This window comes from Leptinotarsa decemlineata, unplaced genomic scaffold (genome assembly GCF_025532065.1).
Source record: "Leptinotarsa decemlineata unplaced genomic scaffold, Ldec_3_MD MMD2_tig00078346_RagTag_RagTag, whole genome shotgun sequence".
Lineage (NCBI taxonomy): Eukaryota > Metazoa > Arthropoda > Insecta > Coleoptera > Chrysomelidae > Leptinotarsa > Leptinotarsa decemlineata.
The window spans coordinates 4,520,523-4,537,689 of NW_027412724.1; the positions used below are offsets into that span (position 1 = coordinate 4,520,523).

The 17,167-nt window shown below is 32.2% G+C and overlaps 2 protein-coding genes across 5 annotated transcripts in view; one reads left to right on the plus strand and one right to left on the minus strand.

Annotated features, from left to right (window-relative positions):
• CdGAPr (GTPase-activating protein CdGAPr) overlaps positions 1-17,167 on the minus strand; it is a 142,530-nt gene that overhangs the window by 8,804 nt on the left and 116,559 nt on the right. For 3 of the 4 annotated variants that reach the window (XM_074185792.1, XM_074185789.1, XM_074185790.1), the window contains 7 exons: positions 16,918-17,163; positions 16,662-16,793; positions 11,751-11,906; positions 5,738-5,900; positions 3,352-3,628; positions 407-537; positions 17-346 (listed from right to left, as the gene is read on the minus strand). In XM_074185792.1, coding sequence (XP_074041893.1) covers positions 17-346; positions 407-537; positions 3,352-3,628; positions 5,738-5,900; positions 11,751-11,906; positions 16,662-16,793; positions 16,918-17,163 — 1,435 coding nt within the window. The remainder of the gene's footprint in view (positions 1-16; positions 347-406; positions 538-3,351; positions 3,629-5,737; positions 5,901-11,750; positions 11,907-16,661; positions 16,794-16,917; positions 17,164-17,167) is intronic. The other variant, XM_074185793.1, reaches the window with a different exon arrangement.
• Positions 12,168-14,144, plus strand: LOC111504826 (peritrophin-1). The gene is made up of 2 exons (XM_023159532.2): positions 12,168-12,375; positions 13,373-14,144. Exons 1-2 carry the CDS (start codon positions 12,315-12,317, stop codon positions 13,948-13,950), a joined length of 639 nt encoding a protein of 212 aa, XP_023015300.2. The 5' UTR covers positions 12,168-12,314; the 3' UTR covers positions 13,951-14,144.

The following is a 17,167-nucleotide window of genomic DNA, read 5'->3' on the forward strand; positions in this document are numbered from 1 at the left end:
AACAATGAACTAGTACCTCTTTGTGTATCCTTGGAGAACTGACCAAGCTCTCATCCTCAGAGAATATTCTCATTTCAGATTCTTCTAATTCGAAGTTCAGTTGTATTTCACTCAAATCCAAAAGAGAACCTTCGGAGTTGTTCTGCGAATTTTGTAACATGTCAAAGTAAGAATCATGCGATACGGACCTATTGTGACCTGGGGGTTTCATGAGTGAGTGTAAAGGACCTAAAATGTCTTCTGTACTTGCTGGCTCTGAGTGGCCCGACGTTAGGCTGTCAGCAGACTTTACAGTTCGGAGTTTACGTTTCATGTCAGTTAAATCAGATTCGGTAATGGATTTTTCCTACAAATGAAAGAAAATAACTATTTGTAGTAAATTAATGTTAGAATTTAATTAACATACATTTATGGTAATGGGGGTGGAAGCTTTTCTGTTCTTCGGCAAGTTAGTCTGGGTAGAGTTTCTGGATTTCGAGAAGAATAATCCCCATCCTAAAGGAGACCTCTTTGTATGAGCTCTTTTTCGTGCAACCGCTGAAAATCAAAATTATGTGAAGAATCCTTTGGTGTTGAAATCGTGCGAGTGTTTCACCAACATTAGAATCTTCCAGAGTACTGGGAATTCTAGTGACATTCTTTTTTTCTATTATTAGTTTCCATTTGTATCCGAATATAGACCAGTTAGTGTTACTTGTTAAAATTAATACTCAATTAAGATTCCAATGATAGTAAAGAAAACATTTTCGATATCAAATTACAGAGAGCTTTTGAATGTGTTTCAATTCCTGTTTGAGAAATGTTAAAGTGAATTTGAATTCCAGATTTTCTTAATACTGTTTCAGATAGAGAAACAACTAAAAAAAGATACTTTATATCTGTCACAGAAAATATCTACGCTAACCAATAATAATAATAATATCTTTATTCGTATTGAGAAACACAAGGTTTATAGACATGGCAAAACAAATGGCGCAATTAAAATCAGGCTATATACATCTTAAGATTCCACAATTAATGGTGGTCATGAATTGAGAAATAAAAAATACGAAGACATACTCATTAAAACAAATCAACTTACTCATTAAAACAAATTACATTACATGATGGAGTTTGAGAATTAGACGATAATCATAAGGTTGAAAAAATTATATCGAGATCATCAACAATATCAAGATCGTTAAGAAGTTCAGTACAAACATTTGATTTAAATTACAATACACATACATATTAGTCAACTGGGAACATACCTATTATTTAGGTGTCCACATTGGATTCCATATGAATACCTCAGTATAACGTAAATTTTTGAAAGTGCGTGGGTTTATTCAACCCGCGAGGGTTTATTGTGGTTCACACCGATCCAAACTTGACTAAAAAATTCAGTTTTTCAAGAAAGTCGATTACTTTATTTGGTGAGTGATTTTTCAGGTCAGTTGGCAGGAGTGGGACTCTGGCAAACGCTGAAAATCTGATCCGGTCCGGAATTTCCTAGTGAAGAATGATCCCCTATAAGGTTGTCAGATGTATATTTTCCTCGATCTTGTGAGGATCTGATCGGCGGTCGGTCTGTGACTTCATTCGACAAGAAGATAAGCAATACAAATGTGTTGCTAGGGACTCATTTTAGAGAGATACTCTCCCATAGCTGCAGGGTACTAAATGCATCCACCCAGGAGATGCTCACCTGATCCTTTTGGGTAGTTTGTAGCTATTAAGACTGGACTTTGCGGGCATGAGGGTATCTATTCGAAGTATTTTAAAAAAATAACGAAAAATCTTCAATTTCAAGGGTTTGTAGAGTCCGATTGTCAAATTTTTATGATTATCATTTTCAGTTTTATTCATTATTCACTTTGTGGCATCTGCTAAGCTTAGACGTGTTTTTTAGAGCTCGGCAATTTTTATTTGTTAAAACAAAGGTAGAACTGGCTTAGAATGAATCCAAAACAAGTACTGTTCCCAAACACCAAAATTGCAACACTCTTCTCGACCCGCCTTTCACCAAGCAAGTTGTTGTGTTCAGGAGATGAAGTACACTAAATGAATGGATCTTGAAAAAGCTAAAAGACTAGCCCCCAAAGGTCGAGTTTAAGAAGTGTTTTGAGATATGAAAGAAGCACTGGTACAAGTGCTCAATATTTAATGGGGACTATATTGAAGGTGACAACATTAATGAAGTTGAATAAATATATATTTTTGGTTTAAGTAAATCATCGTTAGAGCATAAACCTATTCAAGATGCTGAAGGGAAGATTGTCTCCGCTGCTCCTGATGCAGAATCTGCTTTTGCTGCTCAAGAATTTGGTGCAAGGCAGATTCAGATAATCTGCTCATGAGAAGGTGATGAGTCACTTACTGGCTGCACCCCCTAGAGCCACCTAGCTTTGTTCAAGAGTTGGAGAACTGATAAGCTCCTGTTCTTGACCAGATGTTATAGAGAGGATGGCTGGAGTCGTCTGATCAACTTTTATCTCCTCGATACACTGGGCTCAAAAGCTGGAGACCTAAGAAATGTTTTCTCTTGATCCTTTATATCAGAGAGACCTTTGTAGACCCAGTTGTTTTTGGTTACTTCGTGGTCTATAAAGGGTCCACAGGTAGCAAAGGAAAGAAGGTCCATTATGGCAGAGCTTCACATTACTATGACAAGGTTTTCTATGACGAGAGGGCGCCCAGTATCTCAAAGGTTCCGTTAGTAATAGTGAGAAGACTTGAGAGTTATACATACATTCAGCATGGGCATCTTAATATGAAGCATCATTCAGGAGAACTTTCACCTCCAAGGGTGACACCTCATGCGGAAGATATATTCTGGTACCTCCCGCTGCAGGGCGTGTTATATATGGTGTACCGGGTTCTTTCTGATAATTGTTTTATATAATTACCGATTGAAAAAAAAACAATCATTACAATTGTACGATTGCTTAGCATACTAAAATGGCACCAAAAAAATGTAGGTTTATGATCAATTTGTACATGTTTGCCAATACCGAAACACATAGGGAAACACACTGAACCAAAAAGAGGTAGACAGAACAATCTTATAAAAATAGGTTTTGCCTTGTATCAATCCTTTTCCATGGATTAGACAAAGAAGGAAAATATGTCTAGGCCCTGATGTTCTATAGCTGAGAGATGTATCCTAAACGAATTTGTGAAAAAAGATACTGATTATATAAGTCAATCAGTGTTCCCCTGAAAACTTTTCTCATTGTTCTTCCTTTTTAAATATTTATAATCAGTTATTTCAGATATGAATTTTCAATTTTCTGTAATTTTTTTAAAATTATAATCGTTTGTCTACTTTCAGATTTCAAGCTTTTTTAAAAAATAAACTGAATCACTTACCTGAGGGCAATTCCAAGATGGTATGATATTTCTTAGGTAGATTCTTCGGTCCTCCACCAACTTCTATATAATTGCATTCTTCTGTCTTATTTGGCAAATGTTTGCTCCTAGCCTCTTCCAGGGTTATCAACTTCGTAGGTGTCGAGATGGCTAGACTGTTTGGTCGGCATTTTTTCATCAGCATGTTTTCAGATATAACTAAAGGATGGTCTAAACTTGGTAGATGATCACAAAAGATGAGATCAGCATAGCAAATCAAAAATTCCGTGACTACTGCCTGAAAATGTTTTATGTTATAATTAAGCTTATTTATATAAATGATTTTCAACAAAACAGTCAATAATCCATCAAGAACACATTCTTCAATCAGTTTTAACTTTGGGATGACATTTGTTTGCTACATTTTTCTGGCAATTGATTTGAACAGGACGATTCAAAAGAAAAGATAATAATTTTTTTTATCTCTGTTTCAAATAATTATGTTATTAATTATCACATTCGTAAAGTTTGAAATGTTGCTGGAAATGTTATTAGAAACTGAACTATCACACAATCAAGTTATATAGTGTTGTCAGGTATTTTGAATAAAACAGGAATACAACCGATGATAAACAGACAACTCAATCCTCGAATATCAAAGATAAACAAGTCTACCCAAGGCAAGCAGTTGCAAAGTCAAGCTTTGGCATCGACCGCCGAAGAAATCCATCCTGAAATCCACGTTTATGATCCAACACCAGACACCGCTGTTTCGACCTGCCATAGGTCTCACCAGTGGTGCTAGGCTGAACCAGAAATGTATTGCTAGACTCAACTACAAATGCATTTCTGGACTGAACTGTCCTTGAAGTGAAAATTTATTTATTTGTAACAAATGAGATTTATAGCATGCTTTTGAATTTTTATAAAAAATAAACGTAATCTTGTTAACACTAGATTCATCTAATTCAACTAGAAAAGTAAAAAGTTATTTCAAATCATTGTAAAAAAAAGGAAATACAGGGTGTTCCAAATTAACTCGGCACCATTGCCAACTCCGTTATTATCGATACTATGAATTCGGTTAAATGGACAAACTAGTAGCATTTTTGATGGCCTTCTTGATGCCGAAAACAAAAAAAATAATTAACAGTTGCGTTTTCAAAATACTTCATAAAATGATATTTTTGTAAATGGAACACCCTATATTTTATTCATGTATTTCGATTCGCAAAAACATTCTCGACAACAAAGCTCATATCACCTTCCCTCCTAAAGTTGACAATGAGCGACTTATGTGGAAATATTTATTTATTTCACTAGTACAAAAAATTCTTTGTTTTGGCAAATGAACAAACACTCAATTTTGGTACCTTAACAAATGAAAATATTTTGTTACTAACAGCAAAAAGAAAAAATAGCGCTGGGATTTGAACTTGTGAAATCCGTGATCATCATGTTGTACCACTCACTTGACACCACCGAGTTATTTGGTATTGATTTGCAAAATGATAATTTCCATTTTGAAGCCATTCCACTAGCCGTATTTATTATGTGTATCAAAATATGTGCTATAATGATAACATTGAAGTCGTTTTTATACAGAACATAAACTATTGGAGCGTCATATTAATGCTTAATGCGGTTGGAAAAAAATGTGTTTGATTCGATAAAACAGAATCATTATTAGTAATCAAGTTGCCTTGAAACTTTGTTGAAATAGTATTTGTTAAATATTCTCAAGTATATCATGACAATGTCATACATTATTTTAACTGTCAATGGCTTAAAAGATTGTTGTGAGACTGTTTTGGAAACAGATGGATTGCTACAAACAGTCCTGTTAAGTGGCCTCCTCGTTCACCAGACATGACACCACTAGATTTTTATTTTCTTGAATAAAACATAACAATGTGGATGAACTGAAAAATTTATTGAAACTACAATCAATAGAATTGATGGGCGAATTGTGTTGAAAGCAACACATAGTGTCACGAGAAGGGCCCAAATATGTGTCCAACAAGAAGGCGGTGTTTTTGAATATTTACTCGATATTTTATAGCTCTTCATTAGCCAAAATAAAGAATTTTTTTGTACTAGTGAAAGAAATAAATATTTCCACATAAGTCGCTTCATTTTAACTTCAGGAAGAAAGGTAATATGAGCTTTGTTGTTGTGAATGTTATTACAAATCGAAGTGCATGATAAAATATAGGGTGTTCCATTTGAAAAAATATCATTTTATGATATATTTTGAAAACGCGACTATTTTTTTTCTTTTCTGCAACGAGAAAGCCATTAAAAATTCTACTAGTTTGCCCATTTAACCGAATTCGCAGCATCAATAATAACGAAGTTGGCAATGGTGCCGACTTAATTTGGAATACCCTTTAATTTTTGAACTCACCTGAACGCCCACACCTTGTAGCGCAGCTACACCTCCTACTTCAAGAGCTTCACACCTTAGCAAATTTGGAGCCCATACTATAGCAACATTTCTTGTCGTCATCCCTGTGTTCGTTCCGTGCTTTGCCACACGAGCCAAGTGTCTCATAAGATACTCCAATGTTCTTGAAAAAGAGAATCACTTATTCCTCATATAGTAATAATTTGATAAAACAATGAGGGTTTTAGTACTACTTGCAATACCTTTCAAAATATGAATTTTTCATTCAATCAAAATGAAGTAAAAACTGTTTCGATGGTAATAATTCTTGGACAAGGACGTTCATACAAAATGTTCCAAGGGAACGATTTCGAGGGATATGAAAATGTAGATTTAAAGTTTCAAGCAATCAGTTTGCAGAAATTTCAAATATATGAGATTGGAATTTTGAATTGAATCAAACAATTAAAATTTCTTCAGTGCATTTAAGGCACTAAGAAAAGGAAAATTGAATTGAATGACTTTATTTAGCTTGAGTTATTTGAGTACATTGAAAAAACATTAAAAAAGATCACATAGTCTAGATATAATAATCTTTATTTGAAATAGGTAATCCTAATCTACATTCACAAAGTATAATCTTATATATAGTAATTAGCAGCTCCTTCGATAGTATTAATATATTTGTTTTGTTTTAAATTTAAACGTACACACTAGGTATTTACATTTCGAGTTATATTTTCCATTGTTTTGCTAAAAGAAAACCATTCAAGTATAGCCAAATACCATAATAATCATATACAATCCTACATATGAACCAATAAGAATGCTATCCCAATATACACTTATAGCCCGAAAGAAAATACATATATTGATACCATTCACGTACAGCCAAATACCACAATAATCATATACAAACATACATATGCAACCAATAAGTTATGCTATCCCACTACCCACTATACACTCATATCCCGTAAGAAGATACATATATTAATACTCGTATTGATACTAAAAATTATTAATCCTGATAGATATACAATACAACGATTTTACTTTTGCTGTAAATGGTTTATCATTTTTATTTTAAACTGTTGCAGAGTTTCTGATTTCTTTATATCATCTGGCAAACTGTTGTAAGCAATGAATCCCTTGAACACCAAAGTTTTAATATTGTAAGCTTTTGTTTGCCTAGTCACATGTAAGTTATGTTTACTTCTCGTATCATGCTGGTGAACTTGCGTATTTATAGTTATATATAAATTTTATCTATATAAAGATATATATAGATAAAATAACATTTGTAAAAAACATATACATTTGTAGGCATTTACCAGAACCTAGGGTGGTAGGTACTCTGGGAAAGATGAATGTTTTGAGATTTCATTTCAAAATATTTATTTTTTATATTTGTAAAAAGAATAAAAAACCTGAAGTAATAATTAAATTGATTTATATTCAGAAACAAATAAAAATTATAGGACTATTATCAGGATTAAAAAAACAATATCCTGGACATAGTATTCTACAATTGATTAAAATAGAATTACATCAACTATAATTCAAAAACATAACACTACATGGATACCCTTACAAATTGAAATAATTAGCAACAAAACAATCAATAGCTTAGCATGAACTACAACCTCCAACCAGAATATTGCACCAAATCAACTGGCCGTACTCCGTGACGTAAAATTATCATACAAGTAGAAAGTAATGAAGATCTGGCAAGTACAATAGAACAGACCAAATTCAAAATTGAGATTAAGGACTCAGTACTACCATGTAGAAACTCATATATAAATCGAATGCAGGAGGTTACAATTACACGTTTGAGATTGGGACATACACGCCTAAAAGAAGTGATGAATCTATTTGTGATACAACATTGACAGTGAAACAATAATAGAGTGTTCGAAGTATATGCGAAAAACTCTAGCAGACAATTTTGAAAAATCTCATGAAACTAACTCTCTCTTAATTGACTGATATCAATGACATCAAAAATATTTGAATGACATTTGATGTGTATATCTTCGAATTGACAGAAAACTGAGAGTTAAAATACTCAATAGTTTTTCAGACAAATTAACTCCAGAGCAGGGAGTTCTACAGGGTTTTCCGCTCTCACCAGTAGTTTCTTGTTTCGTCAATTCGTGTTTCGTCACCTAGGGAAATTTTACCTGTTATGACCCATTTTATTCTTGTTTCGTCAACTGCAAAATATACCTGCTTAAGGCGTTCTTGTTTCATCACCTCATCTTTGCACCTGCGCTAGTGATTAAGAGGCTTCTATTATGCATTTTTTTATTTTTATTTTAAAAATAATTAAATACGGTTTAAACAATTCGATTCCAAATAAAGTCTAGAAATTGGGAAACTTTGCCTTCTTCAAACAAAAAATCAAATCTTTCCTCTTTATAATATTAGTGTAGATTATTGATTAATATAATATTATTGTAAATAAGCATTAAAAAGAATTTAGGTTTACGGACTTTTATGGCCCTAGTAGTCCCAGTTGACGAATGCGGAATAAATTATTACCTGTGAAAAGGTCAAAGAGTTACAGGTGACAAAACAAGAAATTTTGGGGCAGGTGACGAATCACGAATTGACGAAACAAGAACAAATCCTCTCACCATTGTTATATAACTTATACAGCTCTGATATTTACTATCACCAACAAGGAAATATTACACAAGACAAACTGACTAACAATTTGGAATATCTTGCAACAACAAAAAATAATTGGTTCATTAAATGTAGGCTCCAGACAAACCCATCTAAATCTCAGTTCATCATATTTAATCATCGGAATTCCGCAACTTCTCCAACAATCAGCGTTTATCAACATATTTTACATGCCAAATGGCTTTTACTATCAAGGTAAGTTCTGCATAATTTTTTGAATCTTCATTAATATCGAAACTTTCCTCTCTAAGCTTTTGAAATGTGATAAGACACTATTTCTGTATTATTTGTAGACTGTATCTAGGTCAGTAACAATATACACTGTGGTTTATTTACTATTGCCTCCAAGTTCGAAAAGCATATTAAGTTTTTTTGGGTTTTGAACGTTTCATAATCAAAAAATAAATTCAGATCAACAGAAGACCTGCTCAAACTGAAATTCATTCCAAAAAGTTAGTACCTCACAACAAAAAGTTTAACTGTTTAAAAAAATCTGTTTTTCCGTGAATCACCTGTCGCCCCCACACGAACGACAACTCTCAGAAGTTGAGAAACTTGTGCGAGCTAAGGACTAACGAGGTCTTACCTTTTAACGTGTTATTCCTAACAGGGTTAGGTTAGTTAGTTAGTAACTTTTCGTATTCATGAATTTTTTCTATCAAATAAGATGAAATTAATGGAAAAGCAATGTAAACACTTACTCTATGATTGGTTATCATTTTGAAAGCTATAACTTTTTTTTCTGAAAATGACTTGTTCAGTAATGAAAGATTGTAAAAAACTGCAGTATTTTTACCTTTAAATGATATGTCAATAAGATTTCTTCCAATAATTTCATTTTATTCATCAGAGAAAATTTACAAACAAAATGTTTATAAATATTGTATATAGGGATAAAGAAATTAACTTTTTTCTGATTTCTAAAAAGTTTTTTGTTTGTTTCAATCGGTTTCAGTTTGATAAACCATTCTCAAGTGAATTGAGAATGGTTTAACAAACCGTAACAAACGAAGAACTTAGTAGAAATCAGACAAAAGTTATTTTCTTCATCATATATTCAATATGAATTTCTACGAAATAAATAGGTCATCAATCAAACAAGTTATAAACATTGTGTTTACATTGCTTTTCCATCAATTTCATCTTATTTGATAGACATTATGGAATCAATATAGAAAGAATTAGTTGCTAGCAAGCTATCAATGATCTTTCAAAAACTACAGCTGACGATTTGATCTCGATAAACTTTATTTGAAAAATATATCTGTTTAAAAAAAATCTGTTTAAAATCTGTTTTTTCGTTAATCAGCTGTCGCCCCCATACGAACGACAACTCTCAGAAGTTGAGAAACTTGTGCGAGCTAAGGACTAACGAGGTCTTACCTTTTAACGTGTTATTTCTAACACGGTTGCAGAATCATCCCAGCTTCAACCAGATAAATTCTTTCGAGAAAATTATCTGGTCAAGGAGGTAATTGAATAAACTTTGGTATGTTTGAAATAAATTTTATCTAGATCTGCCATCTTATGTACGTGTCAATCAATATCACAACATGTTTTAGCGAAACATGTTGTGATATATTTTTCAAATAAAGTTTGTGGAGATTAAATCGTCAGGTGAAGTTTTTGAAGTTACTATGGATCTTCATCAAGTAACGGCCGAATCAATCAGAAATGCAAAAGAAATGAAATTGAACACTTTTCATATTGACTCCTCTTTTGTATAGGGTCTTCCAACAGGGACTTCCGAACTTTGACAAATGACAACAGCCATCTTGTAGAAGCTTCATCTATCAAATTAGTTGTCAATTATTCAGTCTGTTTTGCCAAATCACCATGGACTTATAAAGCATTCAACAACATTTGCAAATAATAAAATTGTTTTATCGAAATGGGTTTTCTGTTCGGGCAACGTATCGCGCGCTTCACCCATTTTAGGATCGCCATAATGTCTTACCCAGAGTACTATTCGCAATGTGGTGGATACATTTGAGTCCACCAATTCAGTAAACGATCGACCGACATCCGTACGTCGACGAAACGCAAGATTTGCCTAAATATCGCCACTGTCTGTGAGAGTGTGCAGGAGTATCCGAGGCAGTCGATTTCGCGTTGCTCACAAGAACTTGACCTTGGCCTGCATCCGTACAAAATTCAACTGACGCAGGAACTGAAGGTAAATGACCATAGACAACGATGTGTGTTCGCTGAATGGACTCTGGAGCAGTTGACACCTGACCCTAATTTTCATAGAAAAATCATCTTCAGCGGTGAGGCCCATTACTGCATGAATGGGTAGGTTAACAAACAAAATTGTCGAATTTGGGATGATACCAATCCACATGAGATCCAAAGAGCGTCCAATACATCCCGAAAAAGTCACTGTTTGGTGTGGATTTTGGGCTGACGGCGTTCGGTACATATTTATTCGAGAACGATATTGACCAGGCCATCACTGTCAATGGCGAGCACTATACTCTTAGGTCGATGATTACCAACTTCTTTTGGCCTGAATTGGATAATCTGGATACCAACAACATGCGGTCCCAACAGGACGGCGCCACGTGCCACACAGCTCATGCCACATTGGATATTCTGCACGAGCAATTTGAGGGCATATTCATCTCATGTGCGATTTGTCACCGTTAGACTTTTTTCTTGTGGGGTTTACTGAAGTTGCGGGTGTATGTAAATAAGCCACAAACCATAGCGGTCCTCAAATCCAACATAATCCATGCCATCGGTCAAATTCAGCCTGATTTATGCGCCACAAAAGCCGTGGCGGATATTTGAGCAATGTTGTATTCCACACATAATGACAAAAATAGGTCTTTCAAACGAATAAAAAATTTCGATGATATCTCACACATACTTTATTTTATTTAAATTTGAAAAAGGAAGCGCTTAGTGAAAGACCCTATATAACCTGAAAACCCTTACCATTTTCGCCATGATTGCACTACAAAACACAAATTTCTATCCATCAAGTAACCCTTGCAAGTATATTCAAAAGTTTTTTAGACTTTTGTGAGCTATGGAAAGACGGGGTGCGTTACATTTCAACATGCTATGGCTAGTATGACTGCAAGTTAGTTTGCATCTCATGTAATATTTTTTATAAAAAGTATTTCACTGGAGTAACGATATTTGAACGTACTTTTTATCTAATTTCACTCAAAAAATGAATTCTCATTGTTGAACAGTGAAAAAAAAAAATTGAAACTTATTTTTATTTTTAAATCATTAAAAAATGGTCTTAAAGTTTATCCATTCGATGAAAAAAGATAATATTATTAAAAATTATGGAAAATATATTTCTGATGTCACAGTATATATTTACCTGTAATGTGGAGGTGGCAATTTCTGCACTGCTTCTCTCATTTTCAGTAATCTCTCATGGTCCGTCTCAGAATTTCGAACTGCTGTGCTGCATCCTTGAACAGCATTGACAAAGTTTTGGTATAATTGGTATGTACACAATGGATTGGGAAGTTCTCTGAAATATTGAAATAGTCATAATCAATGGCGGTCGAGGGCATTTTGTAATCAGAATGATGCAAATAAAAAAAGACGCAAACGTTATCTTTTATACACAGAAGATTTAAGATAAATTCCAAAGTAAATTAATTAAATGGAAATATTATTAAAAATTTTCAAGGAAATTTTCAAGGAATTTTTCAAGGAATTTTATTTTACTGTTGTTGAATGGTGCAATAAAAACACGTGATTGGAAATGATAAAAGTATAAAATAAGACAGAATTTCAGATAATCAGTTATTAGGCAGCACATCACAACGGCACTTAGTTTTTACTTGGTAGACTTACATTTGATTGTAAAGTGACCTAGTTAGAATTGGGTAGGATTGAAATTATCATTATATCATAAAACAGTGAGTTTATAAACATGAATTCAATTATTTACCTGATTTTTGTTGGTACACTTATGAACAACAGCTTTATTTTAGGTAAGCATTTTAGAACATACATTAATCCCTTTTACTCCTTGCAAGTTGAACAAAACGTATTATGTATATGCATAAAAAAATCATCAACAAATAGATATCTGATTCAATTATTTATACTGACTATGAAAATTCAGTTGTTCAGTCAGATAAGGTCATCAATTTGCATATAAGTAAATATTAACTTTTGCTAATCATATTTTCCAGAAATGAATGTTTCTTGATACTGCTTACTATTGAAACTTCTGTATTAGAAGTTACATTGAATAGGTGCAATTGAACAAATAGATTTTTTAAGCAGAAATACTCGAATCCTAGTTTACAATTACAATTTCATGACAATATGCAGTGAAAAACCAAAATATTTCATTTACATATCAATGAATAAAGTTATTTTCAGCTAATCACTGAACACATTTTTAAAATTATACAAAGACAAAGCCAAAAAATAAACTAAGGAAAAATAAAATATAGTTTATAGTTCTATAATCAAAACATAATCAACTGTTAAAAATAAATGATATTACTTTTTTATAGTTATTTTAACAATATTGCATTTCTTTATTTCAGAGTTTGCTCTGTTTGGAAAGTGTTAATTGATAAATAAATGTTAACAAAACCATCAATATCAGTTAGTAACCTCTTGGCCTATTTTCGAATTTATATTCATAATTTCAAGAGTATAATATTAATAACAATTATCACATAAACAGGACTTGGTATTCTTTTATTTTTCATGTACTTTCTTTCTTTTATAAACCGTTATTTCGCATATTTGTAATTCAGTTAATAATAATCAATTATTAATTATTTTTCTAAGTTGCATGCTTATTATACTAGAATTTAGCATTTCTTGTAGTTGGGTATTTAATGCCCCTTGAAAATAAATTACTATCTATCCATCGATCTATTTATCTATGGAATGTTGTCTTCAATATAATAATTAAAATTTTAAAAATAGTGAACAAAATTACCTCAACAGGCTTTCTTAATTTTTCAGAAGCGAAAGCTCCAAAACAATGCTGGGACGAAGATAAGAATCTCCCCCATGAAACAAATTGCAAACTGTATTACAGGTGTGTTTACGGAATCAAAGTATTGAAGACGTGTCCCAACAGAAAACTATTTAACCCTCAACTGGAAAACTGTGATGACAGTTACAATGTAGCTTGTGCTTCTCAAGAAATTAGTCGAGATGAAGAAGAGGAAAGATTTTATAGTTTTAATGAACCAACAAATACTGAGAATGAATGGGATGGAATAAAACCAATCAGATCTGCTGAAAGTAATTCAGAAGCAATAGTGACTTATATGGACTTGGTTGTTCCTAATTTTCCAAACAAATGTCCACATAAATCAGATCCCTATGAGGAATCTACTCTGTTAGCTCATGAAAAGTGGTGTAATGCTTTTTACAAGTGCTCCAATGGTGAAAAATATCTCATGTATTGTCCAGGTATGCTGCAATTTAATCCAAAGGTACTTAGTTGTGATTGGCCTGTGAATGCTAGATGCATCGGGCAAGTACCAGCAACAAGTACTACTGAGGCTCCTAACGAGAAAACTAACAAAAACTAGGATGTCAAACAATTGTCAAGACAGAATCACAGGAACACTTATAATCGTTAAATATTGTAAATTTGTACTTTGGAACACATTTTTCAACCCCTGCAATAACAGAAGGTTACCTGAGGAAATTACTAAATGTAATTATGTAAAAAAGACTGATTTTATTACAGATGCAACTGTTCAATATATTTTTTCACTTCTTATTTGCATTATTTGTTAACCTTTGAAAGGAAATGTGAAAAAAGAGTTCGAGTTATACTGAAGTCTGTTTTAACGAACATGGTTAACTGTTACTATATTTGTAAACGTGGTTAAATAAAATGCAGAGGCTGAACTCTGTATAGAGTATTAATTTGAAACGAAAAAATTTATATGGTTTGCCCCATTTTTTGAGTGCTATGTCCGATAGTAATCCTTTCTGATTTAAATCAAGTACATTCGTTAATATCTTTAATTTAATATATGTATATGTATATATATATATATATATATATATATATATATGTGTGTGTGTGTGTGTACATATATATATATATATATATATATATATATATATATATATATATATATATATATATATATGTATATATATATATATATGTACACACACACATATATATATATATATATATATATATATATATATATATATATATATATATATATATATATATAGTAGAATGGAATAACGGGGTCTCTCAGTCAACAAATCAAAAACTCTGCTTTACTTTGCCAAGCTTTCACTTCTAGTGGGAAGCTTCTTCAGAGCCTATAATTTATTGAGTTGTGGATTTTTTTGCCAATGAATAAAATTACAAATCATACTTACAGTAAAAATGAGTAAAAAACAATTAATTGAACATATAAATCGACGAAAAAAGTTAAACATTAATGGAGTTTTTTGGTTTAACAATTGTCATACCTTCATATAAATATCAATTTTCAATGGGCATGATGATTTGATAATTTTTGACTTGATTGATACAATTTTCATTATTATCAATATGAGTTTTGGTGTAGTTCCAGCAAGTTACTGTATATACAGCTGAATGTCAGTTCTCTTATTCATACAATTACAAGACTTATTAATTTCAACCATTTCAAGAAAAAGGCGTTTGGAAATATTTTTTTCTGTATGTAAAACTGTGATATTAGAGTAATTTGGTTTATGTCCTGTTTCTATAGAATGTTGCGCTAATGCACCTGATTTCTTATTAAGCTTTATATCACTTTTACGTGAAGTTATTCTATCTCTAAGAATTCTAGATGTTGCTCCAATATAATCCAAATTACAATTGTTACAAGGAATGTTATAAATCACATTTGACTTTTTGGTAGCATCCGTTTTATCTTTTAATTTGGTATTCAAATTCTTTATAGTTTTAATATTTTTTTGGCATATTTTGATATTTTGTTCATTATGAAATTTTTTTATGATATTTGAAAATAAATTTCCAAGATTAGGTATAGATTTGTAAGAAAAATTGATAGGTGAACTATTATTATTACATACATTTCTGCTGATTACATTGGAATTTGTATTACTGCCAGTATTGAAAATTATTTTATTGAGAAGTTTTCTAGGATAGGAATTTTCGATCAATTTGTCTCTAAGAAGTTTTAGATTTTTTTGCTTGAGGGAAGGGTGTACTAATTCTTCTATTCTTTCTTTCAAACAGAGTATTAAATTGATTTTAACTGATTTCTTATGAAAAGAGTAGTAATTGATATATCTTCCTGGATTAGTAGGTTTCACATACCAATCAGTGATCAAAGAATTATTAGTTTTACGGATAACTTTTGTATCAAGAAAAGGAAGGGTCTGATTATTTTCTAATTCGATAGTGAATTGTAATTTTTTATCATATCTATTGACAACCTCAAGAATTTCATGAGATTTGTCATAAGGTATTGCACAAATGACATCATCAACGTATTTTTTTAAAAAAGGAATTTCAAAACTCAGTTTAGGAAGTATGTTTTCAAAAAAATCATCCATTACGTATTGAGCTATAATAGGAGAAATAGTAGCTCCCATTGGTGTACCAAGAAGTTGTTTATAGTATTCACCTTCGAAAGAGAAATAACTTGAGTTGAAGATGAAATCAATTATTTCAATAAACTCTTTTTGGGTTATTGAACATTTTTTATTTATATCATTCCATCTTTTGATAATTCTTTTCTTCACTAGATGCATAGGTATATTGCTAAAAAGTGAAATCACATCAAGGCTGATCAGAATATAACCTGAAGGTAATGATTCGAAAATGACTTTCAAGTTTTGAAATGTGCAGTTGAGAAACAACAGCAAGTGAAAATCGATTGTTCAGCGTGGGGCTTGAACCACCGACCAACACAGCGTTCGATTTAGGCGACTGAACAAAGCACCCACGTCGAACCGACCGGTTACCAAATAATAATGGAATAATAGTTGTTATTATTATAAAATCTAGTAAAAGTCCACAATACAGAATATTAAAAATTTTTGTTGGAAACTTTCAATACTCTCTTTTTATTCTGCAGCTATCTCATATTTGGATGCTTCAAAGTTTCATTTATATCAAAATGGAAACAAAATCAAAATAATTCATCGAATTGTAATTCCCTTCGAGTGAAACATTTTTTCACAAATCTTGAACAGAATATATTCACTTTCTTGTCTCTTTCTACAGCTGTATGTATTGAAAATTACATAAGGACAAAAACTAAATTTCACATACCTGAAATACATCTTCAAGAGCGAAGCAACAGAGTGAATGTCCTGTAAAATATCCTCTGTATATAAATTTGGTATCCTGTCCTCATCAAATGCATTCCTCAACTTCGAAATATTAGACGTAACTCCAGACAATCTGTGATCAAGAATTATTTATAATTACTGATAAGTACATTAATTCATATAGTAAAGATCACAGTACTACAAATGTTAGTTCCTATTCCTACATGGGAGACACTCTGATATTTTGTCAACTTTACCTGTAAATCCCATCAACGATACCATTTGTCTCAATAAACTCCGCACAACACTTGAGTACCATCGGAATATCGTTGCCGGAGTTCAAGAGATGTTCTCCTAGGTCGCATCCGAATACCCTCTCCTTCAATATTCCCGATTGCTTGAGCCTTCTTCGAGATGGCCTGTTCAAAATAAAACTCCTAAAGAACGTGATCAATTTGCCGTGTTTCCTCAACACGGGTTTAATCGGGGTTAATGCTAACGACCTAC